Below are 25816 nucleotides of genomic sequence, written 5' to 3'. Positions count from 1 at the left end.
TGTTGGCTTGTACTGGCTCACCCTGGAGAGGGGACTATTTTGTTTGCACATCCACTTCATGGGAGCCAATGTAGGTCCCCCCAGTACACTCTGAATCTCCCAGGTACTGTCCTGGCGTTTCCTCCAGGTCAGCCCTGCCACCTCAGGGGCTGTGTTGTCCATGAATCTGCAGCAGGTTGTAGCCCAGCTGCCTTATCTCAGCACCCTGGCACCAGGAGCCCATGAGAGCTGCCACACATCCCGCATTCCTAGGGACTCAACCAGACACAACCAATCAAAAGACCCCACTGTGGGAGGGAAAATATGAGTGTTGTCCTGTCCTGTGTAGCTTTAGCACAAAGAGGAAAACAACTGAAATGTCCTTGTGATTAAAGAACAAGAAAAAATTTAGTTTACTGAACAGCACATTCTTTGAATGCCTGCAGCTCTGAGATACTAAGAGGAAAGAAAAGGGTTGGCTGAACTGAGAAAATGAAATTGCTGCTCCTGCAGTGGAAAAATAGGAGGAAGTGATGTGGCACTCTAGCCCTTATGCTGACCTGGGAGACCTGCAAAATGCCAGTTCTGTGTAAGAAGCGCTGGGAATGAACACATTGCTGTACTTGGGAAGGGGAAGGTGTAGCAGAGCACAGTATACTTCAGGCTAGTGAATGCATTATAACCATAAGTCAAAAGCAAAGCATCATCTGTTACCAGGTGCTTAACAGTCTACATGGATGTGCTTCTTTGCACAGCCTTGGCTCCCAGCCCCAGAGAGCTCTCCCAGCTGCTGCATGACCATCTGGTAAGACAACTGGCCTAGAAGAAAACAGGGAGAAAAAGGGGCTCCCAACAAACATGCCTCTCACTTAAGACCTCTTCATCCCAAGGCCACTCACACTCTGAAGGCAAATGGTTCCTCTGTTTAAGAAAAGTGACACTGAAAATCTCAGCTCCAAACGTCCTCGAAGGGCTCCAATTCCAAACCTGAATTTGGTGTGCATTTATTATTTCAGACAGACCTCTCTCTAAGATGGATTCCTGTATTACAGAAGCAAATGTTTTGCCATTTCCCCATCCCAGCTTAAGATATTTGCCCTGCTGTGTGTCCCTCGCTGTTGCTGCGGCATTCTGCAGTCCTGCACCGCTCCACTTGCACAGAGCTGCCTTCTCTTGCTGTGTCTCCTGTGCGTGCCCTCGCCCACCCTGTGCCCCGCTCAAGCTGTGCCAGCTCACCTCGGCTCCAATCAGAGTGTGCTGTGCCAGCTCAGCCTGTGCTCACCTCCCCCAGCCACCCAGTTTGTTGGCATCCCCCATCCTTGAGCAGCACAGCCCCTGCTCCTGCCTCTGTCCTGATCATCAGCTCTGCCAGCTCTCTTGATCTGCAGCACCTTTTGTCATCTTAGTGCTGGGCCCCTCCAGAGGCGAGTCTGCCAATTTAGCTGATTATTTTCTGCTCTTAAACAACTGTCCACTGAGTAAAATATTATGATTATCAAACCATTTTCACTGGGGAGTAAAGCAGCTTTTAATACAAGGGGCACCGTCGGGAAAGGTCAGTTCAATTAAACAGTGAACTGCTTAGCAGGATGTAAGCTCCCAGAGGAGTTATCAGCATCGTTGAACAACCAGTGTGGGGCCCCGCAATATGAAGCAGGCACAGCCAGCTCTGGAAAGTAAATAGGTGCGGGTCCGTCTGAATGGCCTCTCTTGGCTGATGAAGCTGCTGACGGCCAAAGTAATTCATCTTTAACATGGGAACCCGGAGCTGTGAGTGTGACAATTAGGGCTTAACTGTACAATACATTATTAGTTTTTAAACATCCGACACACCCACCTTCAAGCATCTCCTTGCCTCCCCTGAAATGTCTTTCTGCCTTCAGAAAGTCTTTAATCCTTTCCTCAGTTCCTTGACTTTGGGGACTAGTATTGCCTGGTAGTAATGTTTGCTTGTAGGGGCATTTACTGGTAGGCTTCAGAGCCAGATATACTAGAGTAAGGTAAGCCACGTAGTTGTCTTCGGAATTACCTTCCTGTTTGCTTTATTTTTCTTCTCTAATAAATAAATAGAGTTTTAGATCGACATTCCCTTACCTGAACTAATCGGCTATTGTATCTGTGAAGATGATTCAGGGGAATTCAGATCTAATCTGGGCTCAGTTAGGGATTTTAACTGTACTGTGCAGATCCTTGGCTAATTCCAGAGCAGATTTAGACCGTAATGCCAAACTCCAGGCTGCTCAAACCAGAACTGTACCTGGCCCAGATTTGAATCACAGAACAGTTGGGGTTGGAAGGGACCTTTAAAGGTCATCTAGTCCAACCTCCCTGCAATGAGCAGTGACATCTTCAACCAGATCAGGTTGCCTGACCTTGAATGCTTTCAGGGATGGGGCATCTACCACCTCTCTGGGCAGCCTGTTCCAGTGTTTCACCACCTCATTGTAAAAAGTTTCTTCCTTAAATCTAGTCTGAGGTTTAAGATTTGGGCCCAGTTCATGCTCTCAGTTGCCCCAGGTGTTGGTTCAGTTTGTTCTGGGCTGTGATAGAGACATGAGCCCGTGCAGGATTCATCAGTCCTCAGTCCTCAGTTTGCATTCTGGTCCCATCAGGAAGCTGGGAGTGCTGACAGAACTTGACAGGATCCTGTTGAATTCAAAACCAAACTCCAAGTGTAAGCAAGGCTCTCTTGAAAATGGAATGTCATTTTCTACCAAGGGTAACCTCTCCTCCGGTGACTTTGTCTTTTCAGGCATGCACAGGATGTGAAAGCAAGCATACAGAGGAGTGTGTGCCTGGTGCCCATTCAGTGGGCATACAGAACTCTTTTTGTAGGTCTTGAGCAAAATCACAGCATGGAAGGAAAATGTGAAAATAATCATTCATTGTGCATCTGTATCATCTTTCATGTAAGAACTTAAAGAAGCATTATTCCTAGTTTCTTAAAGTTTCACCCAGTCACCCCAGTTGCATGCATGCCTGTAAAGGATGGTGACGAAGGATGGAGAATCAAGATAACAGTGGGCAGTCAGCAAGGGATCATGGGGCAGACCTGGGTGCTCTGCCTCAAAGAGGGGTTCAAGTCCGCCTGAGCCAGCGCTGCTCAGAGACCTGGCGCTTGCACTACGGAGAATTTAAAGCACTGCAGCACTGCATCCATATGTGTACATGGATGGTGCCCAGGCCTCCTGGAGGCTTTTGACAGCCTGGACGTCCCTGTAGAGGTTAGAGGCTGCACGAGCACTTGACCTGTATTCTCTTCTCCTCCTTTGGTTCTGATTCTGTGGGACTGGAGGAGAAAATCCTTCCTTACGGCTGCACTCAAGTTGCCTTCCCCGTGTGTGGGTTATGGTGACTGTAGAAACAGCCTTCATGCAAAGCCTCGCTGTTGCTGTGTATTTGTTACACACACAAACAAAAATGCAAGCTCTTTCCCTTGTGGATTTTACAGAACAACCTACAACCAAACAGAATCTAAAACCAAGAGCCCCACAAATGCACCCAGAAGAGCAATTAGGTGTCTGGAGCAAAAATAGGAAAGTGCTGGTGGAGGCTTATGCTGGCATGCCTGATGCTGCGCAAAGCAGGAAACAAAAGACTTGAAGCAGAGGTCTACATAGGAGCAGATATTCAGTGTCATTACTTTCCTGGGGTCTTTTTTCGAAATGTACATATGCACCACACATCAGAAAGTACTTTTTTTTATCCTTTGCCTTTCATTTTAATTTGTGGTTTAGTAGTCATGTTATATGAAAAGCATCTAACATCCAGTCTTTGTCTTGCTGTTGCCTTTCTGTCTCTGAAGGCATCAGGGATCAAACTACCCCCTAAACTAATGCCCCTCTGTTACACATGGGCAGAAAAAGGACTAGGAAAATGCCATGCATCTCCTTGCACACACAGTGACAGAAGACAGCAGGTCTATCCAACGAAAGATCATGGGAGTGGGGTGACAAGAACAGTCAGCATATTCCCACAGGACAATAGTCTGCCTGCTATTCGGGGTGTTGATCCTGCCAAGCTGGCTTATAACTACATGCACAGGCGATAACAGTGCCTCATGTGCCAGACATTTCCTAACTTCAAAAATACCTTTAAAGGGATTACATGGGAAAGTCTCTAGCTTGCTTAAAAATTGAATTCAGCGCTCAGACTCTGGGACTCTTGTGCCAGTAGTGTGCACTGTGCTTCTTGAATGCAGGAAACAATTGCATGTCAAATCCAGAGCAAGAGCATTTCCTCTGTGTGAAGGTCAGGAAGCAGCTGATGCTGTTCTGTTTCTCCCAAGCAGGGAGTGAAAGTGCTTGCAAGTGCATCCCTTTCTGCTGGATAAGCCAGGACTCCAGGAGTCCACTTCTCATGGACAATGGCTGAATGTTCTTGCAGATGACTCAGTTCCACACCTGCCAAACCCACGTGCTGCAGGAACACTGCGGTCTTGAATTTTCCTAAGGGTTTGTTATCTCTTAAAGTGTTCACCCTTCTAATTAAAAAAAAACCCAACCCTGTGGAGATTTATCAAGAATGCATTTCACATCTCCTCTTTTCAGCCCACAGCAGGTACGAATGTTGTATGCTGTCGGGATGGGATCTGGTGGCACAGTTGTAAGATTTCGATATGCGTTTGTAGCATGGACTCCAAGAGCTTGAGCTCAATCACTTAAAGGCAGTCCAAGGTGATCCAGCAGTAGGTATTTTATAGCCAAAATGTCAATGAGGCATGGAAGGCTGCTTATGTATCCAGCACATATTCTCTAGGTAGGCATCCAAGCAGGGCTGGTGGTCCCTATTTGAGCGTAGCCACCTTTACTCAGAAGCTGCATGCTGCTTGTTTCTATAGGGCTGCATCTTGCTCTGTCACCATCTCCTATGGGACACAGACTGTCTCAGTGCAACAGAATTTGCTTTCTGCTGCGTGAGGGATTCTGTGTGTTCCTCTCCATGACACAACTCAGCTTTTTGGCAGGATTTTCTCCAGAGAAAACAGAAAGAGGAAGCTGCAGACAGCCCTGCAAGTGTCAGGCTCTTGGTCAAAAAGTTAAGTAGTTACATCTCATAGCTATAGCACAGCACATATAGGAGTGGCAAACCCCATCTTCGTTGCTGCAACTCCTAGAACCGTGTTGTTTGGAAAAGAGATGCCAGTCTCCAAATGCTACGCGAGGTTGTCCCCTCCTCCCAGGCAAAACCTGTTCACTTGGGCTTTTTGCCAGTAGCCAGGATTTGGCCCATATTGAGAGAATCAGCCTCTTAGCCACGATCATTGTTCTCAAAGCCTAAAGCTGCTCATATGGCATTAGACTCCCGGCAGCCCACTCTTGCCTCCCAGGATAGCCCTTGCTATATTTAGGACTAAATCCTCCTGCAGTACCAGGCTGACCCCTTAACCGCGCAGTGCTCGACAACCCCTCGCCTCTGTAGTCCTCCGCACTGCGTCTGCCACAGACCCCTGGCAGCTCTGCCTTCCCATTTGTATGTTTGAAGGTATGAAGCAAACCAGTTCTCATTAATTTACAGAGGAGCCAAAGCTAAATTTATGTGTTACTTTTATCAATGCACTTTCCCACAAAAGATTTACATTGTGTTTCCAACTATGTATCTACAGGGCTAAACAAAGGATTTCTGTGTATTACTCAAAATGAGCTCTCATTGCTTACAGTTATCCCTCCTGCTAAAGCTCTTTCTTACGTTCCTGTGCCTTCAGCCCAGTGTAATTTCATTTGTGGCCTGAAAAGAGGTTTTATGCTTTTTTAGTTTAGCAGGGAGGTTAGTCTATATTACAGTATAATTATTCATCCTTTTTTTTTCCTTAGTAGCAAAAACAACTTGGTTGAGTGTGAAGAAAATGCACCAACTAAAACAGTGGGTGTAAATTACTGTGTCACTTAAATAACTTGAGAGTGGCCAAAAAAGATATTGCTCAGATTTTCCAGAGCAATTCATGCTCAGGCCAAGACCCTTATGTGCCATTTACCAACCTGAAGCATTTCTTTCTAAACTATAAATCAGGGAAAGCCTAGCATTCTGGCAGCAGCCGGAGCACCCGTTTACCCCTCGCCCTGCTAGATGGCAGTACTGCCAGGTACCAGTGAGGCTTCGGGAGGGGGCCTCTCCCTGCTTAATGCATGCAGACAGCTCAAAACAGGCAGTACAGCGCTTTTGAGAAGAGTAAAATCCTAAACGCAGGGACCAGAATAAGCAGATCCAGAGGCTTTCATAGTGGGGATTTGGAGACATTAAGGGAATTGGAATAAAACCCCTATGTTTCCCTGCCTCCTCCCCCCACACTGGTGTTTTCCGTGACAGGTTCAGTCAGGACAAGTGTGAAGGTCTTTTCTTCTGAAGCTTCTTCACTGCTTGCCTCATCTCAACTGTGCCTGCTACCAACTACTTCAGCTTCCAAAGCTGATGCAGCATTTTTTCCTGCTTTCTCCAAAGTGCTTTTCAGCACCATCAGTTAGACTGAATGGCAATTGATCATAATTGCTCCTAAAAACTGTTGCATTCAGCAGTGTCACAAGTAACTGCTAAAGAGGAGTAGGTCTCCTTTCCTCTCTTTGGCTTTTTGAAAGATCCTGGTGGTGGTGTGGTAGGAGTCCTGCAGATCAGGCGGGATTCCTGAGGATGGGCTGGCAGGGTGAATAGGATACATCTCCAACAGCACCTGGATAGCAGGTTTTGCTGACTGCAGTATGTATGCGTGCTGGCACAGGGGTTAGCCTCACCTCCTCTGCCACAGATGTCCATGCAGAGTAGAGGTGCCTACAGAAAGACATTAGATTGCTGCCAAGTCTAATTGGAAGGTGCAGCAGTTGCACACGGTGTGCTCAGAAAAGCATCTCCCTGCTCTCTCCTTCCCACGTCCTCTTTGTGCTGTAGAGACAGCTCTTCCAAAAGCGAACCCCGGGCAGGTCCTCAGCTGGTATCTGTTATCATCCTTCCAGCGAAGGCCACGAGGCATTCACTGAGGCACTGCTCTCTCATGTGCAAATCTGCAGTAAATTCCTCCCCAGTGCCCAGCATACAGGTAGAACGAACATTAACATTCATTGCGGTTTGCTGTTATTTATTCAGTTGTTTAATCTACTGCTTTATGTTGCTTGTGGGCTTTTCTTCTAATGGATTTGTCTGACATTCTGCAAATCTCCCTTGCAGTTGACCAGAGGGGCAACTGCTGGTGTTCACATGCTTGCAATACAAAAGGGTCTCCAAATCAGCTCTCACTAGTTTAATACCAGGTGTTGGTGATGGGGTGAAGGGGTGCTCCAAAACAATCCAAAAGATGTTAGTGGGATAGCTACAGCAAGGAGGTTTCTGACAGGTTTATGAAGGGCAAAGTGGGCCCTTGGGACTCAAGCGAATCTCAACAGCTATCTAGTCTTAGTGTAAGGCCCCCAGAATGGGCTAAAAATGTGCTAAATGGGAAACCTGTGCTTGAAATGAGCAAAGAATTTGCAATTTCCCCCTATTCCCCCTTGTCATCTAAAGCTTACAGCTGTGTTTAGACACAAACAGGGAAAACTTTCTATCAGCAATTTAAAATTTAAGGGCTTTCTGGAATCTAACTGGTGTTCAAAGGTCATGAGAACATTGTGCTTGGACTTCACAACCCCCAGAAAGTCTCAAACCTGCCACAAAATGTAATAGTGGGTAAGATACAGGTGGGATTAGAAATGGATGTTTAACCACCAACACTACTCTCATCTCATATACACAATTCAGAGGAAAGAACCAAGATTTTCTGCTAAAAAGAAATGTTCTTAACAGAGAGCACAATTCCTGAGGTCTGTCAGGTGCTTTGTGTGAGTCAGGTGTTGTTATTATTTTTTTATCTTTCAGGTTTTTTCCCACATATTTCTTGGGTGTTCCCAAGGTCCTCCTTGGCTGCCACCTGTGCCCTCCTCAGGGTCACTGCGCTTTGCCTGCAAGGGGGGAGAGAGACCTGAGATCACATTGCAAAACACTGATTTGAAGCAGGTGCAGCTTTGAGACAGTTTCTGCTATCTCAACTACCTCCCACGTTCCCGTCTGGATTGCAAACTTTCTTTTTTTTTCTCCCCCTTTCCCCTCTTGTCAAGAAAATTTACAGAGCTTGTCCTTCATCTCTTTCCAAAGATAGAGCTTGTGTAAGGAAAACAGCCGAGAGATACTGAACCTTATCAGGGTTTATTTCCCTGCACTTAAGCTGTCAGCTGTCAGGGGCGGGATTTCCTCTTGGTTTCATGTAACTGTGGAAAAGATTTTGTTTTTGTGATTTACCTGGCTGGTTCCTTTGTTTTCTAATTCACAGAAGTGACAACATTTCCCCCTTTAAAATTTACTGTTTGTTCTCCTTTACATCATGCAATGGCAAGTGGAATGGTTACGCTGTCTGAAGTGTAACTATCATGATACAAGCCTAGGTACAGAGAAGATGCTCAGTGGAGCCAGATAGCCCTCAGGACTGCTGCATAGTTCTTCCCCACCATGGAGGAGGTGTGATTTGGGTGCATGAAACACAAAAGGGGGTCTGCCTTTTTCTCAAGAAGAGGTGCACACAGACCCTATTGCCTCTGTTGCCTTGGTTCAGGATCTGGGGAACAGTTCTGGAGATGTTTGACAGCAAACCCGCTCTGCTTGGACAAGTCTTGTAAGGGAATTGTTTGCTTCCTGGAGATGAAATCCACCATAATTACAAAAGCAGGTTATTGTGTCACCCTCCATGTTAGACTGACATTTCTAAATGTGCATCCATCCTCGCAGGGAAGCATCAGTACAGCCAGCACTCATCAACAGCACGCTGTGTGAGGGACTAAGTGACAGGTCAGCTCAAAAAGCCAGCTTGCCAGGACTTGCTTGCACATGTCAAGTCAGTCCCTGTCTCCACTCGCAGCTGCCGCTGCAGTGGCCTGAGATGGTGGCTTGGTGCTCAGAGATAGCTGGCAAGGCTGCAGGGGAGACCAGTGGGATGCATGATGCCTTTCAACTCCTGGCTAAATATTGAAAGACTTCTTTTTTCTTCTTTCTATCTGGTTTTAAAGGCAGGGTGTTACCATGTTTAATGGTTTAATAGATCACTTGAGCAATTTTGTTAGATGATTGTTTTAAATTTTTGCTTTTGCGGTGTGACTCCCTAAAGGGTTGCTGTCTTAAGGCTAGAGCAGGAAGCTTGGAGTCTGAGCCCTACCTGGGAAGTGGTACCCAGCAATGGCTGGGAGACGCTACGCTACCTAGATGAAAAGTTTTTCCTGCTGTTGTGCAGGTATGGCACAGGAACTTCCCATGGCACTTGCAAAGAATTATCACAATGATAATTCTGGCCAGAATGCTCGCAGTGCGAGAGACTGTAATGTCTAGAGCTGCAGCTGCATTGGTAAAACTTACACAAGTAGTGCATTTGCTTTGTGCATTCAGGGAGCCAGTAATAATGAGCTCGTTACCCTATAATAAACAACTTTACAAAATGCAGAGTTCTCTCAGTGTAAGGATGAGAAGGCTCAGATTTCTTGCCAGCAGTGTCAGGTATGTCAGGGAGTGTGCATGTGTATAAAGTGCATCACTAGATGCAGCAGTGCGTCATTGCTGACTGCAGGTGGAGATTTCAGTCTTTGGTGGGGTTGTGCTGCCCCTCCACCATGTGATAAAGAGGAAGAACAAAAGCAGCTGCTCAATAAGAAGTTAGAGACCAGTGGGTTGCAATAATCCAAAGTGAGTTAAAAATCCATGATAGAAGGGGACAAGCTGATTGGCACAAGTTGCACAGAGCAGCTAATTCTGTGCCCATGCCTCTGTTGATACGCCTGTGTTGCTCAGGCTTCCACAGAAGAATATGCTCAGTTGCTAGACCTCCAGTGTATTTATGAAATGAGGAGCTGCTAAACGCTAGCTGTAAATTCTCCCTAGAAAGGTGCAGATTCTACAAAGTATAGCAGCAAATAGCTTGGTGGCAAAGAACAGAGTAGACTAAAGATCAAAACAAATGTCCTAGCCACTGGCGTTTCCTGTCCTGCAGATAGATTTGTTGTGTAACTGGCCTGAACACATGCTGCAGCCACAATTTTAGCAGGAATCTTCATGGTGCAGTCTCAGCGGGGATTTTGGCTGCAGCAATGTAAGCTGTCCTGTACTGTTGCAAATTGGAAGGCAATCTTTGCTGACCTGAGCAACTGGCTCAGACTTCCAGTAGGTGCTTCAGAAATGCAGTGCTGTAAAATAAATGATCAGTGTATCATTCGTGCCTCCAGTCCAGAGCTTCTTCAAAGCAAGCCTTTTGAATTCTTGCAGTTAAGCAGTAAAGTTTGCTTCTGAAGCTGTGCGTGTCCCTCCCTTTCCCCTATGCTCAGCCTTCTTTCTTCATTAGCATTCAAAGCCTAGGAATAGTTATTCCCTGTTTGATCAGATCTTTGGTGAACAGCTGAAAGGTAGCGGTGTTGCTGTTCAGTGATTCCAAGATGTGAAAAGCAGAGAAAATGCTTCATACCAATTAGCTAACTGCGGTGGCAGTTGGGCTGTGGGTGTGCAATGGTCCTGCTTTTCAGGGAAGGGCTTCAGTTAAGAAGTTGGCTTGTGGTTCACTTATCTCAGGATCAAAGTAATTTTTCCCCCTTTCCACAGCCAGATACTGGTTTAAATTTTTGTTTTTGCAGTGTGACTGCCTAAAGGATTGCTGTCTTAAGGCTAGAGCAATGAGCTAGGAGTCTGAGCCCTACCTGGAATTCAGTTGGATATTGAGTTTATACTGTTTTAAGGTCAAATACATGAAGTCACCTTGACATGAGCAAGAATGATAGTTGTCGCTGGCGTGCTGGCGGGTTATATGGCCAGCCTGGTGTGTTCTCCTTTGCCTGCAAACAGCTCATGTGGTCTGTCTGCACAGCAATGAAAACTGAATGTTATTTTCCAAAAATGTAATCATTGTTTTTCAGAGCAGACCCAGTTGTCTGACAACAGGTAAAGAAACTGTTTGGAGTCCAAGGCAGTAAAAAAAAATTAATCACATGTCTATCAAAATGTTAAATCAGAATACCCCTGTTGCCCACTACCTTACCTCAGCCCCACAGCACCTTCCTGCCCACCTCAGCACCCCCTCCCACCAGCACCCTGGATGTACGGGTGCTGCAGGGGAGAACCACTAAGAGGAGGGAGGCTCTGGAGACCCCCCTCAGGCCTTTTACTGTTGATGGGCTACAAGGTGGCCACCCCACTTACTCATCAGTCTCCTCATGGTCCTGGAAGAGGAAGGAAAAAAGACTTTTAGGTGTATAGTTAGGTGTGGTTTTTTCCCCAGGTAATTATGAAGAACTCATTAGAAGGACATGAAGTCTCCTTGAGAAACCTTAAGAGGTAACAATACAGGTGAACTGGTTGCAATACGGTTGCAAATCAGCTGTATCCTGAGTTTCTACTAGTTGAAGTATTTGAGAGAGAGCTGATGTTGAAAATCCTTATTCACACCAGAGAGATAGAAACCTTTTGACAACCGTATCCATGACGTGCATTATTTTCCCTCTTTTTGTCTTAGTGCATACTTGGCTCATTCTGTCCTGAATAGATAGAACAAATGTCCCACAGCTGGATGTGAAATCTCATGACAGTGCTGTAGGTGAGAAGTATGAAGCTGTGCCCTCCCTTGTGTTTTTCTGCAGCAGGGAAGGGTGACAGTTGCTAAATGGCTTTATATGAGCATTTCTATTGCAAAATCTTGTGCTATCCTTCAGATAGATAGTGCTACACAAATGAGGATTTGTCAGGGCTAGAAGCAAGTATGGAAATTAACCAGTAAAAATTGTTCCACACCAGGTTGCAGCTCAAAGGATACGTTTATGCTGTGTCGTAGGAAAACCAGTGGCAGTTATGCCCCTCTTAGGACTATACCAAATAGTGTAAGAAAGCTGAATTAAGCAGTTCTTCTGTGTATAGACAGGTCATCACTAATTACCCATGATGGTGAAGATAAGGGAATTCTGCTTGGCTTGTTAACACTGTGAAATAAGCTATGTGGCTTCAGTCTGGTTTGGCTCTTCTAAAGTTTCATGTACAATGGCTTGAGGGCAGGAGAGGATATTTCACGTTGTATAAATCAGTATAGATAAAATTGCTCATTAACTCTATAAAAGTGCTTCCTTGGGCAAAGTCTAAGAGAAATGTCCAGGGTGCATGTTTTTCTCTTGAGTTCCTTTAGTGTGTTCTCAGTCTTTATTTTTTCAAAGTATTTTGATTTGATTTTCTTGGTGTTTGGGATAGTATCTATTACAAATCCAGGGATAATTAGGAGAAGAGTCGACTGTGTTAAGGGATTCTCAGCAGGAAAGTAAAACTAAGCAAGGAAATTGGAAAAGGGTAGGCATTCAGTTCTGCTGCAATGAAACACCACTTTGTAAGTTTGAAGATGCATGTAGGAAGACCTCTCAGAGCAGACTGGTATCAGTAGTTTGACTTGCTAGGGGAAAAAAGACCCTATGGGAGGGGTTCATCTGATACAACCTTATACATGTGATGTAGCCATCCAGATCTGAGCTAATCATATAACCTCCCACCGTAGTCACCAGAGATACGGGCTTTTTCTGGACGTTAACAGGTTGGCTTGCTTTACGTATGTGTCTTAAGTGGAGATTAAGTGTGTCCAGGTATCAGTTCCTCTCCATGAATAGGAGGGGAGTGCTGGGTGATAGTTCAAGTATCTATGAGTGGTAAAATGGAATGTAATCTATGGGACAGTTTCTGGTGTTTATTTCTTCCTTCTTGAGACATCCCAGTAGTTTTAGCCTGGCTAGATGCCTGCTTATAACCTGGGGACTTCAGAGAGTTGCAGTCTTTGCAGAATAACGCTGATTACTGAATAATGTGTGCCAGCCTTTGGGGTGAGGGCCATCTCTTTGTTTTGTGTTCGTACAGCCCCAGGCACAGCAGGGTCCTGCCCCAGGATGGATCTCCTGTACACTACCACAACACAGATAATCAATAATAGCAGACTTAATTAGAACTTTGATCAGTCTCTCTTCCTTCTAATTCGCTGTGTTTTAAATCCCTGTGATGTCTAAATGAGGTTTGATAACAATTCTCTGTCTCTCATTTCCTCCCGTCCCACAGGAGCACATTTACAAGCTGATGAAGAGTGACAGCTACGCGCGCTTCCTCCGTTCAAATGCTTACCAGGACTTATTGCTGGCGAAGAAGAAGGTATCTGTTGGAAAGGACGTGCTTGCATCTCTTAGCACCTCTTGATTCTCGCCTGCTGCTTGCTGCTAGTGTGAAAATGAAAATATTGTTTCCTTTTTTTTTTTTTCCTTTATTTAAGAAAGGAATGAGCACTTTTGTTTTCTTCACTGGGAACACAGGGTACGGCATCCATATGTACAGCCTCAACATGTGTTTTGGGGAAAACATGGTGACACAAGGTAAAAATAACATAGAAAAGTGTCTGTCTTGCACAGCTGTCACCCAAACTCAGTGCAGGCAATTAAAATTGTATCGCCTCTTCCTCATGACAAAGATGGTGTCTGGTATGAGAAGCAGAACCCATCAATCTATTCATTGCTGCTGCAAATCTTACCCATTCTGGTTTTCACCTCCCTAGGCTCACCATGTGAATTTCCCTTTGGATGCCTTACCTGTAGATCCCCCTGCAGTGTTTCCCATGCTCCTTTTCTCCCATTCCCTTGCTTTTGGCTCCCCAGAGATGGTTTTTTTTTTTGGAGACGAGAAATAATTGCAACCCGTGCAGTAATCAAGAATTCCAGCCACATTGTCTCACAGGAGAACTGGGTTTGAGCTCTTTTTAGCCTTTTTGGTGTCTGCATGTGCTCTGCCAGCACCATGTTTCTGCCAGGAACCCCCAGTTCAGGGAGTGATTACGTAGAGTAACAGCAGCTCCTGTCCAAGTGTCCCTTCCTTCAGAGGGGTCTGGGAGGTAAGCTAATGACCTCTGCATTTGTGGCTGTGTTCAGATGTTTCCTGCACCTCCTGACTTATTCCCGTAAGTCTACATGTCCGCCTGTGTGCATGTGCATGCATGTACACGTGTACGTGTCCCACTTACATTTGGCTCCCAGGACTGTACATAAACCAACTCCTGACTCCTGCAGCCTGAGTGTGTGGTTTCCCATCACCATCTTCCCTGCTGTTTTTCTGCTTCGTTCTCTGTGTGCTGCCAAATTACATTGCATCAGCACAATACAATGAAATCCCAGTGGTATTTTTGTCCTGATTGTCATTGTGTGCCCTAAAAGCATGCATATGGTGACAAAAGGAGACAAACCCCTCTGTCTGCTGTGCCTGGGACTACTGGCAGGTGGATTAGGGGAAGGTAATGGAGGGCAGCAGTTGGCCTTATGTCTCAAAATGTCTGGTTTGAGACAGCATAAACCAGTGCTGCTTACATTTGGAAAGGTTAGACCTGACTTAGAGTTCAGAGACTGTGGGGAGAGAAGGAGGTGCCAGACAAGGTCTTCTGATGGTACAAAGCATAAAAACCTTTGCCATCTTCCTGCTCCTATCAGCTTATGGTTCCCCCACCCCCAAGTCTCCATTGAACACATGAGGGTTCATGTGCTTGAAAGCAGAAGAGTTTTCTTCTCCCAGCTGAGCCCATTCAAACCGGAGGTGGTTGTTGTGGGGTTTTTTTGCAATCCTTGTTTGCTGTCAGATCAAGCCCTGGATGTGTCAGCATGACATCCTCATCCCCCCGCACACTGCCGGAGGAGCAGGCTTTGGTGTCATGTTAACGCAGCCGTGAAAGTAAGAATCAGGTTTCTTTTAGAAAGAGCTGTGGGTGCATGAGTAAACATAGCAAGGCACAAAAAAGGCAGGAGTAGATCTGTGCAGATGAGTTGTTCACCAGCTTCACATGATGCGGGAGGGGAGTTGATGTTACTCCAGAATCTGTAAAGCTCTTTGCAATCATGTTGCATTGTGTTGGGCAAGTGAACGTTTCTGAAACAGTGTAGGTGCGGAGATGCTGACAGAAAGAACATGAAGTTTCTGTACGCTGAGATACACAGTAAGATCTTTGGTGCAGGTTTGAGAGGCATCCCTTTAAAATTCCTCTAAATAGCTGAAAAGCAGAGGGAAGGAAGAGAGAAACCCAGTGACATATCAGAGCCTGCGTGGATGGAGGATTTGGTTTAGAGCCTGAATATGAAGTCCTGGATTCACTGATGTGAGTAGAAATTCACTGCAGTTGTTTAAGACTTGATGAATACGTCTCTCTGGGGCATGATTATGTCTTGCCCCAAGACGTTATCCTAATGTTGCCTCTATACCACACCACTATGACACAGCCTTACTTTTATTACTGGAAATAAGTTCTGTCAGAAGCACAGCATGATGGACTTGGGCTAAAAGAGTTGCTTGTACAAAGCAAATGAGCATCTCTATGGCTTGAGATTCACACATGAATATTTTGTGGATAAGTTTGTGTCATTTGGGATCTTTTGCCCTCCAGCACTGTGTTCTGGCAGGAAACAGGGTAGAAGGCAGAAAAAAGGGAAAGGTTGACTGTGTGGCTAGAGCACAGGACTGGGAGCCACAAAATCCATGCACTTCCCCTGGTTCCCCCACTTACTTTCTGGTGTGACCTCAGCGAAAAGAACGTTCAACTTTGCCTGCTTCATATCCTCTTCTCTGTCAAATGGGAATAATAATAGTGACCTGCTCAATGGAGAGGTGGAGAAGCTTGATTAGTGCCTCAAAACATGCTTGACATTTTTGAAATTTGTAAGATACTGTAAGTTTGAAGAGTTACTTTTTCTCCACACCGTACAATAACCACAGATGTGGGAGCTTCCCCTCCCTGCTCTGGGAGTGCAGTAATGGAGGGGAGGGAGGGAGGAGAAGTTATGGGTCGGGACTGAGATACAATGACAGAATTATGATGGGGACCAGGGAGGATAAAAGGAACATATTGTTCACACCACTAACTGATGCAAGACAGTGGACATAGGCCGCGTACAGACCAGGCATACATACTTTGTTAATCCATTCTAGATTTTTTTCCTCCGTTCTTCCCAGTCTCATTATTACAAATAACCACAGTATTATTGGCCTCAATCCTGCAGATTCATGGTGCTCAGCGGGGAACATGAGGTTGGCCTCCAGCAAGGGTGTGATTGGAAGCAGTGAGCTGCAGAGGGGGAAAGCTGAGTGTAGCTCCCTGCCTTGCACAGAAGTCCTCCTCCCCTGCCAGGCTGGAGAAGAGGAGGGATGAGAGGGCAGAGCCTTGTCCTCAGGAGGAATGCCTGTATGCCTGGCCCAGTTCGAGCTCTGTGCTCCATGCTCAGCCTCCCCCTGCAGCAGGTAGAAATCACAGGCCTGCTGAAAGCAGCTGGCTCAGCAGCGAAGAGCTGGATGGTGCTGAGATCCCCGACCGACTCATCACGTTTTATTTGTGTATCTATGTAACATGCCCCACTCGTGCTGTGCAGAGTCAAGTGTTGACCTGCTCCTATTTCTGCTGATAGGCACATTACTGCAGGCTACATTACAGCAGGTAATCACCACCACACTGCTCCCCAGCCCTCCTCCATAGTAGCCAAAATGGTGGCTGGACATCCTTAGATGGCAGCGAGCCTCATGTCAGAATGAATGCTGTGACAAACCTCCTCGCTCAAAGCAAAGAAGCGTTTGGGCTGGGTGACTCGGCTGCAAAACAGGGGTTTACTCCCTGGGGAAAGAGCAGCATAGATGAGTTAGTGCACCATGGAGGGGCATGGGGGTGCACAGGAGGTTTGTTAACGATGAAGGAGCATCCAGACACGCGCTCTGCTAGTTATTTTTGAGGATAAGAGAGAGAAAGGAACAGAAAAGACCTCAAGGCACTTTCCGTTACTTCCCATAAAGGTGAAACGGTGACATTGGTGGGTATCTCCGCATTAGCTGAAACGGCAGCCAAGCTGTCATGGCACTGGCGTTCATGTCAGCCTGGCACGGGGTGCCTTCCCGCCATCAGGCCCTGCCCACAGGCAGGGGAGCAGCCCAGAAAGGTGGCTACAGCTGCAGTGCAGACATGCTGCGAAGCCACGGGAGTGAGCCCCATCACACGGGGAGAAGAGCAGGTTGGTATTTGCTTGGTTTAGAACATTGTTTTCCTCTCCAGCTGGTTCAGAGAAGGACGAGTTCTCTGTGGTCCTGCACAAATGGACACAAAACAGATGCAAAATACTGTTCCAGCCATTTGGTAGCACTGTACATGCCCTTTGCTTTCTCACTTTGGACAGGTGGACATGACTGCCTGAGAAGCCCAGGACCTGCTCCTGGCCTTTTCCTGAGCCAGGGTCAGGGAAGGGATTATCCTTTATTTTTGTCTGACGCCATTCCCTCTGGAACACATGGTTTCCATCAAGTTAAAGTTCAAAAAAAACCCCACCCCACCCTAAGCCCTAAAGTTTCATGCCAAAAAAAGGATTCAATAGCCAACAAAATGAATCCTGGGATGGAGAGAGGGAGGGAGGGAGAGGTTTTTGCAGACCTGTAGTTCAGAAGACCAAGCATTTGGATGTATTTCCCTACCCCTTTTCACATCCCTGGCAAAAAGTGTTAGCAAGGCAATGGCTAGGAGCTTCATGCCATGCGGGACAGGCTCCATTTTCAGCACACACCTTTTGAACCATTGCTTTTATCCAGGCCCCCTGTCCCATCTGCTCTGTATTGTCCAGGAAGGTTCCTACTGCCGATTCTGTGCCCGTCTCGGTCCCATCAAGTCACACATGACCAGTTTGAATCAGTGGCAGGACTTGGCTTGTATGTTGTAAAGATGCTGAGCAATTTTCTCATAATTACTTTTAATAATCAGTGTCAGCTGGTTTTCATAAGTTTTTTTCTACTTACACTGCTCTGTGCCAGCAGAATCTACACAAAGGAACTTAAAATCGGGATGGCTGGCTAAATAATGAATCATGAAAAAAAAGGAAAATTTGGAGGAGACCATCAATAATTAGTGAACGGTTCCTAAGTGGTGAGATCTGTTTTCCTGCACCTACCTGGGCTGAGAGATTTTCATCTGCAGTGGGGGTGGTTGTTTCATATTTTATCCAATTGCATGTGTCCTCTGCCATTAGCTGGTAGAATCTGTTGGTGTATTTACTGGCAAAGATGGCCTTTCTTGCACCTAGGAGGACTGCTTGACCTGGCACGCACATGTGTTTCTCTGCCTTTGCCCTTTGCACTTGCAGTGTGTGTTTGTACAAATGCTGCTGTGGTGCTGCAGCAGGCATGGCTCTGAGGTCCGCAGCCTTGTCAGACCCTCCCTGTGCAGGACCCCAGATCTGTTCACGGGACCGAGAAATGTCTGATTCAGTCTCTTTTATTTTCTTCTTCTTCCACTTTGTTATTTTTAAATTTCCTTCCTCTCCTGTGCAAGGCAGCCTCCACGCCTCGGTGCCGCGCTGGAGGGATGCAGGCAGGCGGTTACCTCCGCAGCGGGCTGCCAGCCGCACGGTCTGCAGGCAAGCAGGCGGGAAGAGCCGGAGAGCCATACAGCCAGCACCCACACCCACTGCCATTAAAACTGCTCAAGCCACCTCATCACTCTGCAGCCAGCCTGCCTCAGCTGCTTTTTATTTTACTAGAAAATGTCATGCTTTGACTCAGAGCTGGATGCTGTGGGGATGAGCTTTCCACGCATCCAGCTGGTCCCAGCCTGCCGTCCCTGTGCCAAATGTGGAGGGTTGCTGCAGCCTGTGCTTGCAAGGCACTTCTGTGGGACACCGTTGGTGCTCTCTGTGTCTGCTTCCCCACGCGTGTCTTCAGCTGTGGTAGGGAAGCAGCCTTGTGTGTGTCACCCTGTGCTAGACGAGCTCTCAGCACCCCAACAAGGTGCACATCATCTTTGGAAACCACCATCCTGCCTTCCTGCTGGGTGGGAAGCTGCATCACCTTGCTGGTAGCTAAACCAGAGACACTAAAGTTTGACGGCAAGTGCAGGGACACAGTGTGGCCTGTTTTCAGCAGCTTGCTCTCCTTTGCCCGCAGTGCACACCAAAGCTCCACTTCAAAATGCAGTTGGGCCAGACACTGATTTTCCAGCCCGCAGCAATGTGATGCTGCAGACTCCAAGTGGCTTGCTCCCCTAGGGAGCCTTGCAGAACAGTCTGTCTTTTGTCTAGGTATTTCTTCTCCTGGATGAAATTGTGCCTATAATTTGGCTGCCGGTGGGTCTTGCTGCCCCTGCAGGAGGCCAGCACGGAGGCCAGTGCGTGGCTGCGCACTGCTGTCCTCAACCCTGCTCGTCGTGAGGTGCTCAGCCAGGGCGGCAGCGCTGCAGCCTCTCTCTGTCACCTCTGCTGCCTTGGGGTGCAGGGACTCCTCTGAGGCTCCTTCAAGGAGGGGGTCTGTGGTGCTCTGAGCACTTGCACTGCTGTTGCACTCAGCAGAAGAGGGAGGCTGACGTTTCTTTTCCCTTTCCTCTCCTCTCACATGCAGGGAGAGAGAGCTAACCCCGGGGTTAGTGCATGTTAAATACTCCTTTGGGAAGCATTGGACTGGGTACGTTACAGCCTCCCTGCCAGCCAGGAGGTGTGCTTTGTTGCTTGGTATGCGCTCTGAGGCCTTGGCGTCATCCTCAGTGTTGGCTAAAACTGCATGCCTCTAGCTTTCACTTTTGATACCACTTTTGGGACATCAGAGCTGAGGGTGTGACTTCCTCAAATGGTTATAATGGGGAGGTTGCTTGACTCTTCTGGACAGAGACTATTGCTTGTCTTAAAAGGGCCTTATGTTCTGCTCTCACCTCTGGCGATGCAGCAGGGAGGATCAGCCCCGTCTCTGCCTAGGATGCTTCAGACTAGCCCTGTAGACATCAGAGAGCTGCTGGTTATGGCAGCTGTGATGAACATGCAGAAGAATCAGAAGGCTTTGCCTGGAGTCACCTACACAAGTTCTCATCCAATTTATCTGATATGCTTTTGACTTCCTTACATCTTCCCGGTCTGGTTTTTGCACGGGTGCTTTGGCCTGGAGGTTGTTACTGCAGCTGAATCTGTGGCCTATGATATGGCAGGCAGGTGCCTCTGATGAGCACCTCCAGTGCAATGCTTGTCTCTGGTGCACTGTCATGCACCATCATTACTGTGGCTTTCCCTTATATGTAGCTCCTTATTCCCTTGGCTGAAGTTTTGCTTCCATCTTATCACCTCCATTTTGCTGTCCCACCACAGTAAAATAAGTTTCTCTCCTGGAAATCAGCAGTGCCCACAGCCTTCTGACTGCAGTGAGCTTTCCTTCATATTATTTAGTTTCTTCTCTTCTCCATAACAATTTTCTTCTCTTAGATATTCCAGCAAACATGCCAATAAATTATTTAGTTCTTCCTTGTTAGTGACAATTAGATCTCCCTTGTGCCAAATGAATGAAGTGCTGCAGTGAGCAACCTTCTCAGGGATACGTTAATAAAGCCATGGTACACACGCTTGTCTTCTCGCAGTGAAGCTGAATGTCTTCTTGCATATGAATAGTCCTGTACTCCAGAGAAAAAAATACCAGTGCCTCAAGTCTGCCTGTATCTTTCTGTATGCTGTTTTGTGTTTCAGTGTAGCCAAACTTACTGGAAATGTGCTTCTACCCTCTGGATAAATAGAGGAGTGTAGGTTCCCTGGCAATGAGTTCAGTGGTGGTTTTCGTCCAGCGCTGTATTCACTCACACATTGCTTTTTAATATTGTAAAAGTTACTGTGGTTTTTTTCATCTCTCTAAGCAAGTAGATGGGAGCCTCCAATCAGCTGTTTGGCAGATGTTAACCAGAACCAGAGGTCCCAGCTCAAACAGCCACAGAAGGAAAATTCAATGAACAAGAGATCAATACCAATAGCTGTGAGACGCAGAGATGCACAGACCTGTTTGAACCGTTCAAAAAACTCACAGGAGAAAAGGTGACATTCTCCGAGAGTAAAAGTAGTGATGTCTCTCATCCTTTAAGGGGTTTTAGTTTTTTATGTTTGCTGTTGCAAACATTGATTTCTGCTTTTTAAATTTTTCTTACAACTTTCCCCCTTGCTGCTTCCTTATATTTTGCTGCTGTTAAGAAAAACTGCATTTAAGCTGAAGGGTTTTTTTCTGTATTTTTTTCTCCCCACTTTTTTCCCTGTTAAGCCAGAGAATGAGCAAGGTCGTAGAACTTCTCTAGAAAAGTTCACTCGCAGTGTGGTAAGTTCCTTTTCTTTTCCCTCCTCCCTTTCCTCAGAACTTCATTTTTAGTTGGGGGGAATGTGGATGCTTGACTTTTTATTTCATCCTTTATTTTTTCAGCTAGCATCTTTGCAGCTTCTCTTTTAATACTGTAGCTCATCTAAACAGTAGCTCTACAGAAGGTGGGGGGGGGGAAGCGGGAAGCAAAATTCCATAATGCTCATTCTAGCTTATCATCACTGCAAAAGCAAATTGATTTTTGTCTAGAATTGAACGCAAGGTTGTCTTTTTGCTGTGTTCCCACTGCGGTATTTGTTATGTCTTTTCCTTGTGCAATGAAGTAGAAGAGCATGGTTCTCATAGCACCATTGCAACAATATCCGTGTGGTTATGTAGTGCATGGTTAACGATACCGTATGTATATACACGTACATATCCACCCACAGCACTGCAGCTGCTTCTTCCGTTGCCCCGTCTGTCAGTGCTCATGTAAATAGTGATGGGCGATACCCTTTGACTTGTTTGTGATACCGATACCGGAGAAGGAGCACAGTAACAGCAAGAAACATGACACTGTTAAACCTTTTAGATAAGGGGATGGTGGGATCTCAAGGGCAGCGGACAGATGTCCTCTCCTCTCTTGTCCTTTGCCAGTCTCCAGCCTCCAGCCAGTCCTTCCAGTGGGGGAAGCTGGTCTGGCTGCGAAGGGATGCTGCAGCACAGGGAGGTGTTGGGCACCGGCCGGGGCTGCTTCTCTCCAGTCCCCAGAGCAGGACCCCAGAGTTTGGGCAAGACCCACTCGTCCCACGTGCTTTCAGGGGTCTGCGAGTGCAGCAGATTTTCTAGAACCAGGGAAGAGCAGGAAGAGGGGGCAGGGCCAGAGGCAGATGCTGCAGGTGGGGTGGAGGAGCAGGGATACTGGGCAGCACGGGGGGGACAGGCCATGTGCATGGGGTGGCACAGGGCAAGCACAGGGCTAGAGCTGAAGATGCAGCAACTGGGTCAGTGGGGAATTACTCTTGTGTTGTTCAGTATTACGTACACTTTGACTTGATATATCTTACGGTTTTGGCATACTGCTACGGTCTGCATGTATCGCCCATCATTAGTTGTAAGGTGATACTGGGTCAGCAGAGAGTCATCACGCAGGTGATTCCCATAGAAGCTACTGTACAGAACAATATTTTGTAGAAAGTTCACAGACCTTCTTGTGGCTTTATAACAGCTTTGTAATGAAGGCATCGGACTATGTGTATATTCAGTATATATGCTTGCATTCGTGTGTGTATGTATGTATGTGTATTTATATATACACTATATACATACACATGGCATATCAATATAAAATATTTGTACATACAGATAGAAAAGGGGATACTGCACAGGTAAGTGTGAGCTGTCATAGAGCAAATAAGCCTAGAGGGTTCTTTCTGATGCTGCCATGCTTCTGCACAAGCAAACCCAAATGTAACACGCAGAGCTTTGTAGTATATCCACTGGCAGACTTCCTGGGGAATGTATTTATATAGCTAATGCATATGCACACATTTAAAATATGTTGATACAAAATATATCACTATGCCCATCTGCATATTTACTACTTTCTAAGAGTCTGCCAGAAAGAGGAGTAGGCAAGATTTTTTCAAACAAACTATGCAGAAATATTTACACCGAGTGGTTAAATTCTGCTCCCAGATTTGCCAAATACACGGAAGAGTAACTCTCACTTTACAAGACTGGCTGGGTTTACAGTAACACAGCCAAGGATGGATTTTTCTGTCTTGCATTTGATTTGAAAGGTAACTTGACAAGCTCAGTTTGGGATGGTAGAATTATCATGTAAGTTCCTGTAAAGAAAATAGTTGTAGATTGGTCAGCACTTTAGTTCATCTTTGTCTTACTGGCTAGCATACTGTAAATATTTTCTTTCATTTTTCTTAATACAGATATAAAATGTCATCCTCTGATGGCATGGTAGCTACCAGAACTAGGAAGGGTCTGAATTTTTTATACTTTGCATTATGGCAGTTTGTCACTACCATCAGATGAGAAAACTATGTTGGCATGTCATAATGTCCTCAGAGGACAGCATTACCAAAGTGGTAACTTTATGGCCTACTCAGGGGACTAAATTAAGATGAAGTTAATTCTGCATGCTCTAGTTCTCCAAATTGCACTGCAGTTCCCTGACTGCGTAGGATTAGAGCAATACAGCAGCCCTCGTTCCCAGAGCTCCACTATGCTTTAGTGATTGCTCATTACAGGATCACATATTCAAGCTGACCATGCACAGGCGTGCTGAAGTTAAGCATATGCTTAAGGTTTGGCTGGAACAGAGCCCCAGTGCTCGTCTCTCTTCAGGGGGGAGCCCTAAACCTATTTTGCAAACAGAATAATATGAGGTCACATTTCTAGTGATGGCTGTAAGAGGAACATTCAAAACAACCAGGGCTAGAAGTTTATTTGCCTTACAGAGCCATCACTGAGATGAAGTAGTGGCTCCCAGACTGGCTGTACTATAAACTGCCCATGGACCTGGGCCACCTCCAGACCATGCTGCTCTGTCTGGCACCGGGAGGGCACAGTAGACCCCCAGGGAAATTTCCAGATTTGACTGTGGCATGTGACCCAGCATTTTGGGAAATGATTGAATTGAGGTCCTTGAAGGCTTGACCTTACCGTGGGAGCCCGTGCTCCAGGCCCTGGGCACTTTGGCCGATACGCTGCCCACTGGGGCAGCTCCTGGAGGTCCGAGCCAGCCTGGCAGGCCCTGCCCATCCAGACGTGCCCCACAGCCTTCGCACTCACCGGGAATCCCTGCCAAAGCTACAGGAACTGGAAACATGATGCAAAACTTGGGGTAGACCTCCAGAACTTTGGTTTTGGCCAAAAACATGAATTTTAATTGCATTTGAATTTCAAGATTTAAATACGGATTTCAAGAACACAGTTTTACTGAAGACATTTGTCATTTAGCAGAAATATCAGGAAAATTTTTAGTTGAGGAATAGCTCAAAGACACTTACAGTGGGGAATAAAGTGGCCTCTGCATCACCATGATTAGTAAGGTCATAAGAATATTTAAAATGTGTTTTAAAATACAGAGCAAATTCTCTCCCAGCATCAATCAGTTATTGTTCCCTGTAGTACTTTGGCACTTCAGGCCTATTGAGAACCGCCCCCAAAAGTCATTGTTTCCTCATTATTTCTTCAAATAGAGCAGTTACTATTGATTGAATTTGCTATAATTTTTCAGCTGTGATAAGCAACAGAGGGAAGACGTATATCTAGTGATGTTTCCTTTTGCATCGCTGTACTCAAATTTGGGGAACTTAGTTCCACTAACAGTGTAGGTGGCATAGAGCCAGAGCAGGAGCGTGGAGGTGGAGGTTCATGACCCCTTCCTTGCTCATGATGCTGTACTTACAGGGGTGCTTTCCACACCAGAGAAGGCCTATTTGTAGTCAGAATGCAGACATGCCCAGCTCCTTAGACAGTGAGTCTTCACTTGAGTGAAAAGTCAGACTCTCTAGGTTTGCTTGTACTAGGTGCTTAGATCTCACCATCTCTTGTTTGAGAAAGACAGGAAAAAAATACAACACTTCAGAAAAAGAAACAGTAAAGCTTTGTTGACAAACTGCAAACAGTGTTGCAGGCATTTTGTCTCTTAGTTGGGTTAAACCCCTCCCCAGAAAAATTTCAGTGCTTCTGAATTGCTCTCCTGCACTGGGTGGAAAGCTGTACAGCTTGGCTTTGGGAGCACAGACTTGGAGCAAGTGGAAGTCATCTTACCCGCAGGGCTCCTGCTTATCTCAGAGTCACAACCCAGGAGACAGAGATTAACCCCAGACTATTTGACATCCTTTAGAAAGTCACCATGGAGCTCTGCTAACCAGCCAGAGGCTTGCCACATTCAAGGGAATCAGTGGGGAATAAGAAAGAACAGGGGTTTACAGATTTATTTTTTTTTCATATCACTCTTCAATTCCTACAAGACCCACTGTCTCATCTTCCTTGCCTTGGTACTTTTGACCAGGAGAAGGCAGCTCATGACTAATGAATGCACCAAGTTGTTGCACCAGATCTTTCTGGAAGTCAGGTGCTATATGGTCTGCATTAAGCAGGACACTGATAGCCAGATTTTGCCAGGAGAATTCTCACTGTGGGGAGGGTTCACCATTTACTTCCAAGTCCTTTCAAAGCTGATACCTTTGTGTAGTGGCCAAGAAGGGGGTTGTACCCACCACTGGTCAGATCCTTGTGTAGCAAAGGGCATAGTTTGCAGTGTCTCCCTGTCTGGGTTCCTCTTGGAGCAAGGGGACGTCTGTCTGACCCAGCGCCCAACGTGCCAGACATCCTCAACCTCCTCAGCTTACCTCCCTGAAGCCTGCAGCTGCGGCATCCGTGTGTGCTTCATGGCAGCCTCCCACCACAGCCTGGGAAGCAGCTGTGTGGTCCCAGGACCAAGCATCACGGTCATCAGTCATCTGGTGAACACCAAAGGGCCATGTCTGCACGATGGAGCAGATCATTACAGGGCACGCGTTGGCCAGCACTGCGGGAGCAGAGGGGCAGCAGATTTCTTTTCTCTCCTGTTCAGGTTTTGAAGAGTCCTCAAAAATATGTGGGCAGCACAGTGGTAGGATAGACATCATGGTCCCTGACCCCTACAGCCCTATGCTGGGCTCCCATGCCCTGAAATCGCAGGTATGAAGCTAGACTGGCTCTTCTGTGCTCTCCT

At 46.4% G+C, this 25816-nt stretch overlaps 1 protein-coding gene across 3 annotated transcripts in view; it reads left to right on the top strand.

Annotated features, from left to right (window-relative positions):
• Positions 1–25816, top strand: part of RGS6 (regulator of G protein signaling 6) — a 288251-nt gene that overhangs the window by 247214 nt on the left and 15221 nt on the right. For 2 of the 3 annotated variants that reach the window (XM_074824299.1, XM_074824300.1), the window contains exons 16-17: positions 13048–13137; positions 21040–21093. In XM_074824299.1, the coding sequence (XP_074680400.1) occupies positions 13048–13137; positions 21040–21093 (144 nt within the window). The remainder of the gene's footprint in view (positions 1–13047; positions 13138–21039; positions 21094–25816) is intronic. The other variant, XM_074824301.1, reaches the window with a different exon arrangement.

This window comes from Strix aluco, chromosome 4 (genome assembly GCF_031877795.1).
Source record: "Strix aluco isolate bStrAlu1 chromosome 4, bStrAlu1.hap1, whole genome shotgun sequence".
In the NCBI taxonomy this organism is placed as follows: Eukaryota; Metazoa; Chordata; class Aves; order Strigiformes; family Strigidae; genus Strix; species Strix aluco.
This window is presented reverse-complemented; position numbering and strand designations above follow the sequence as displayed.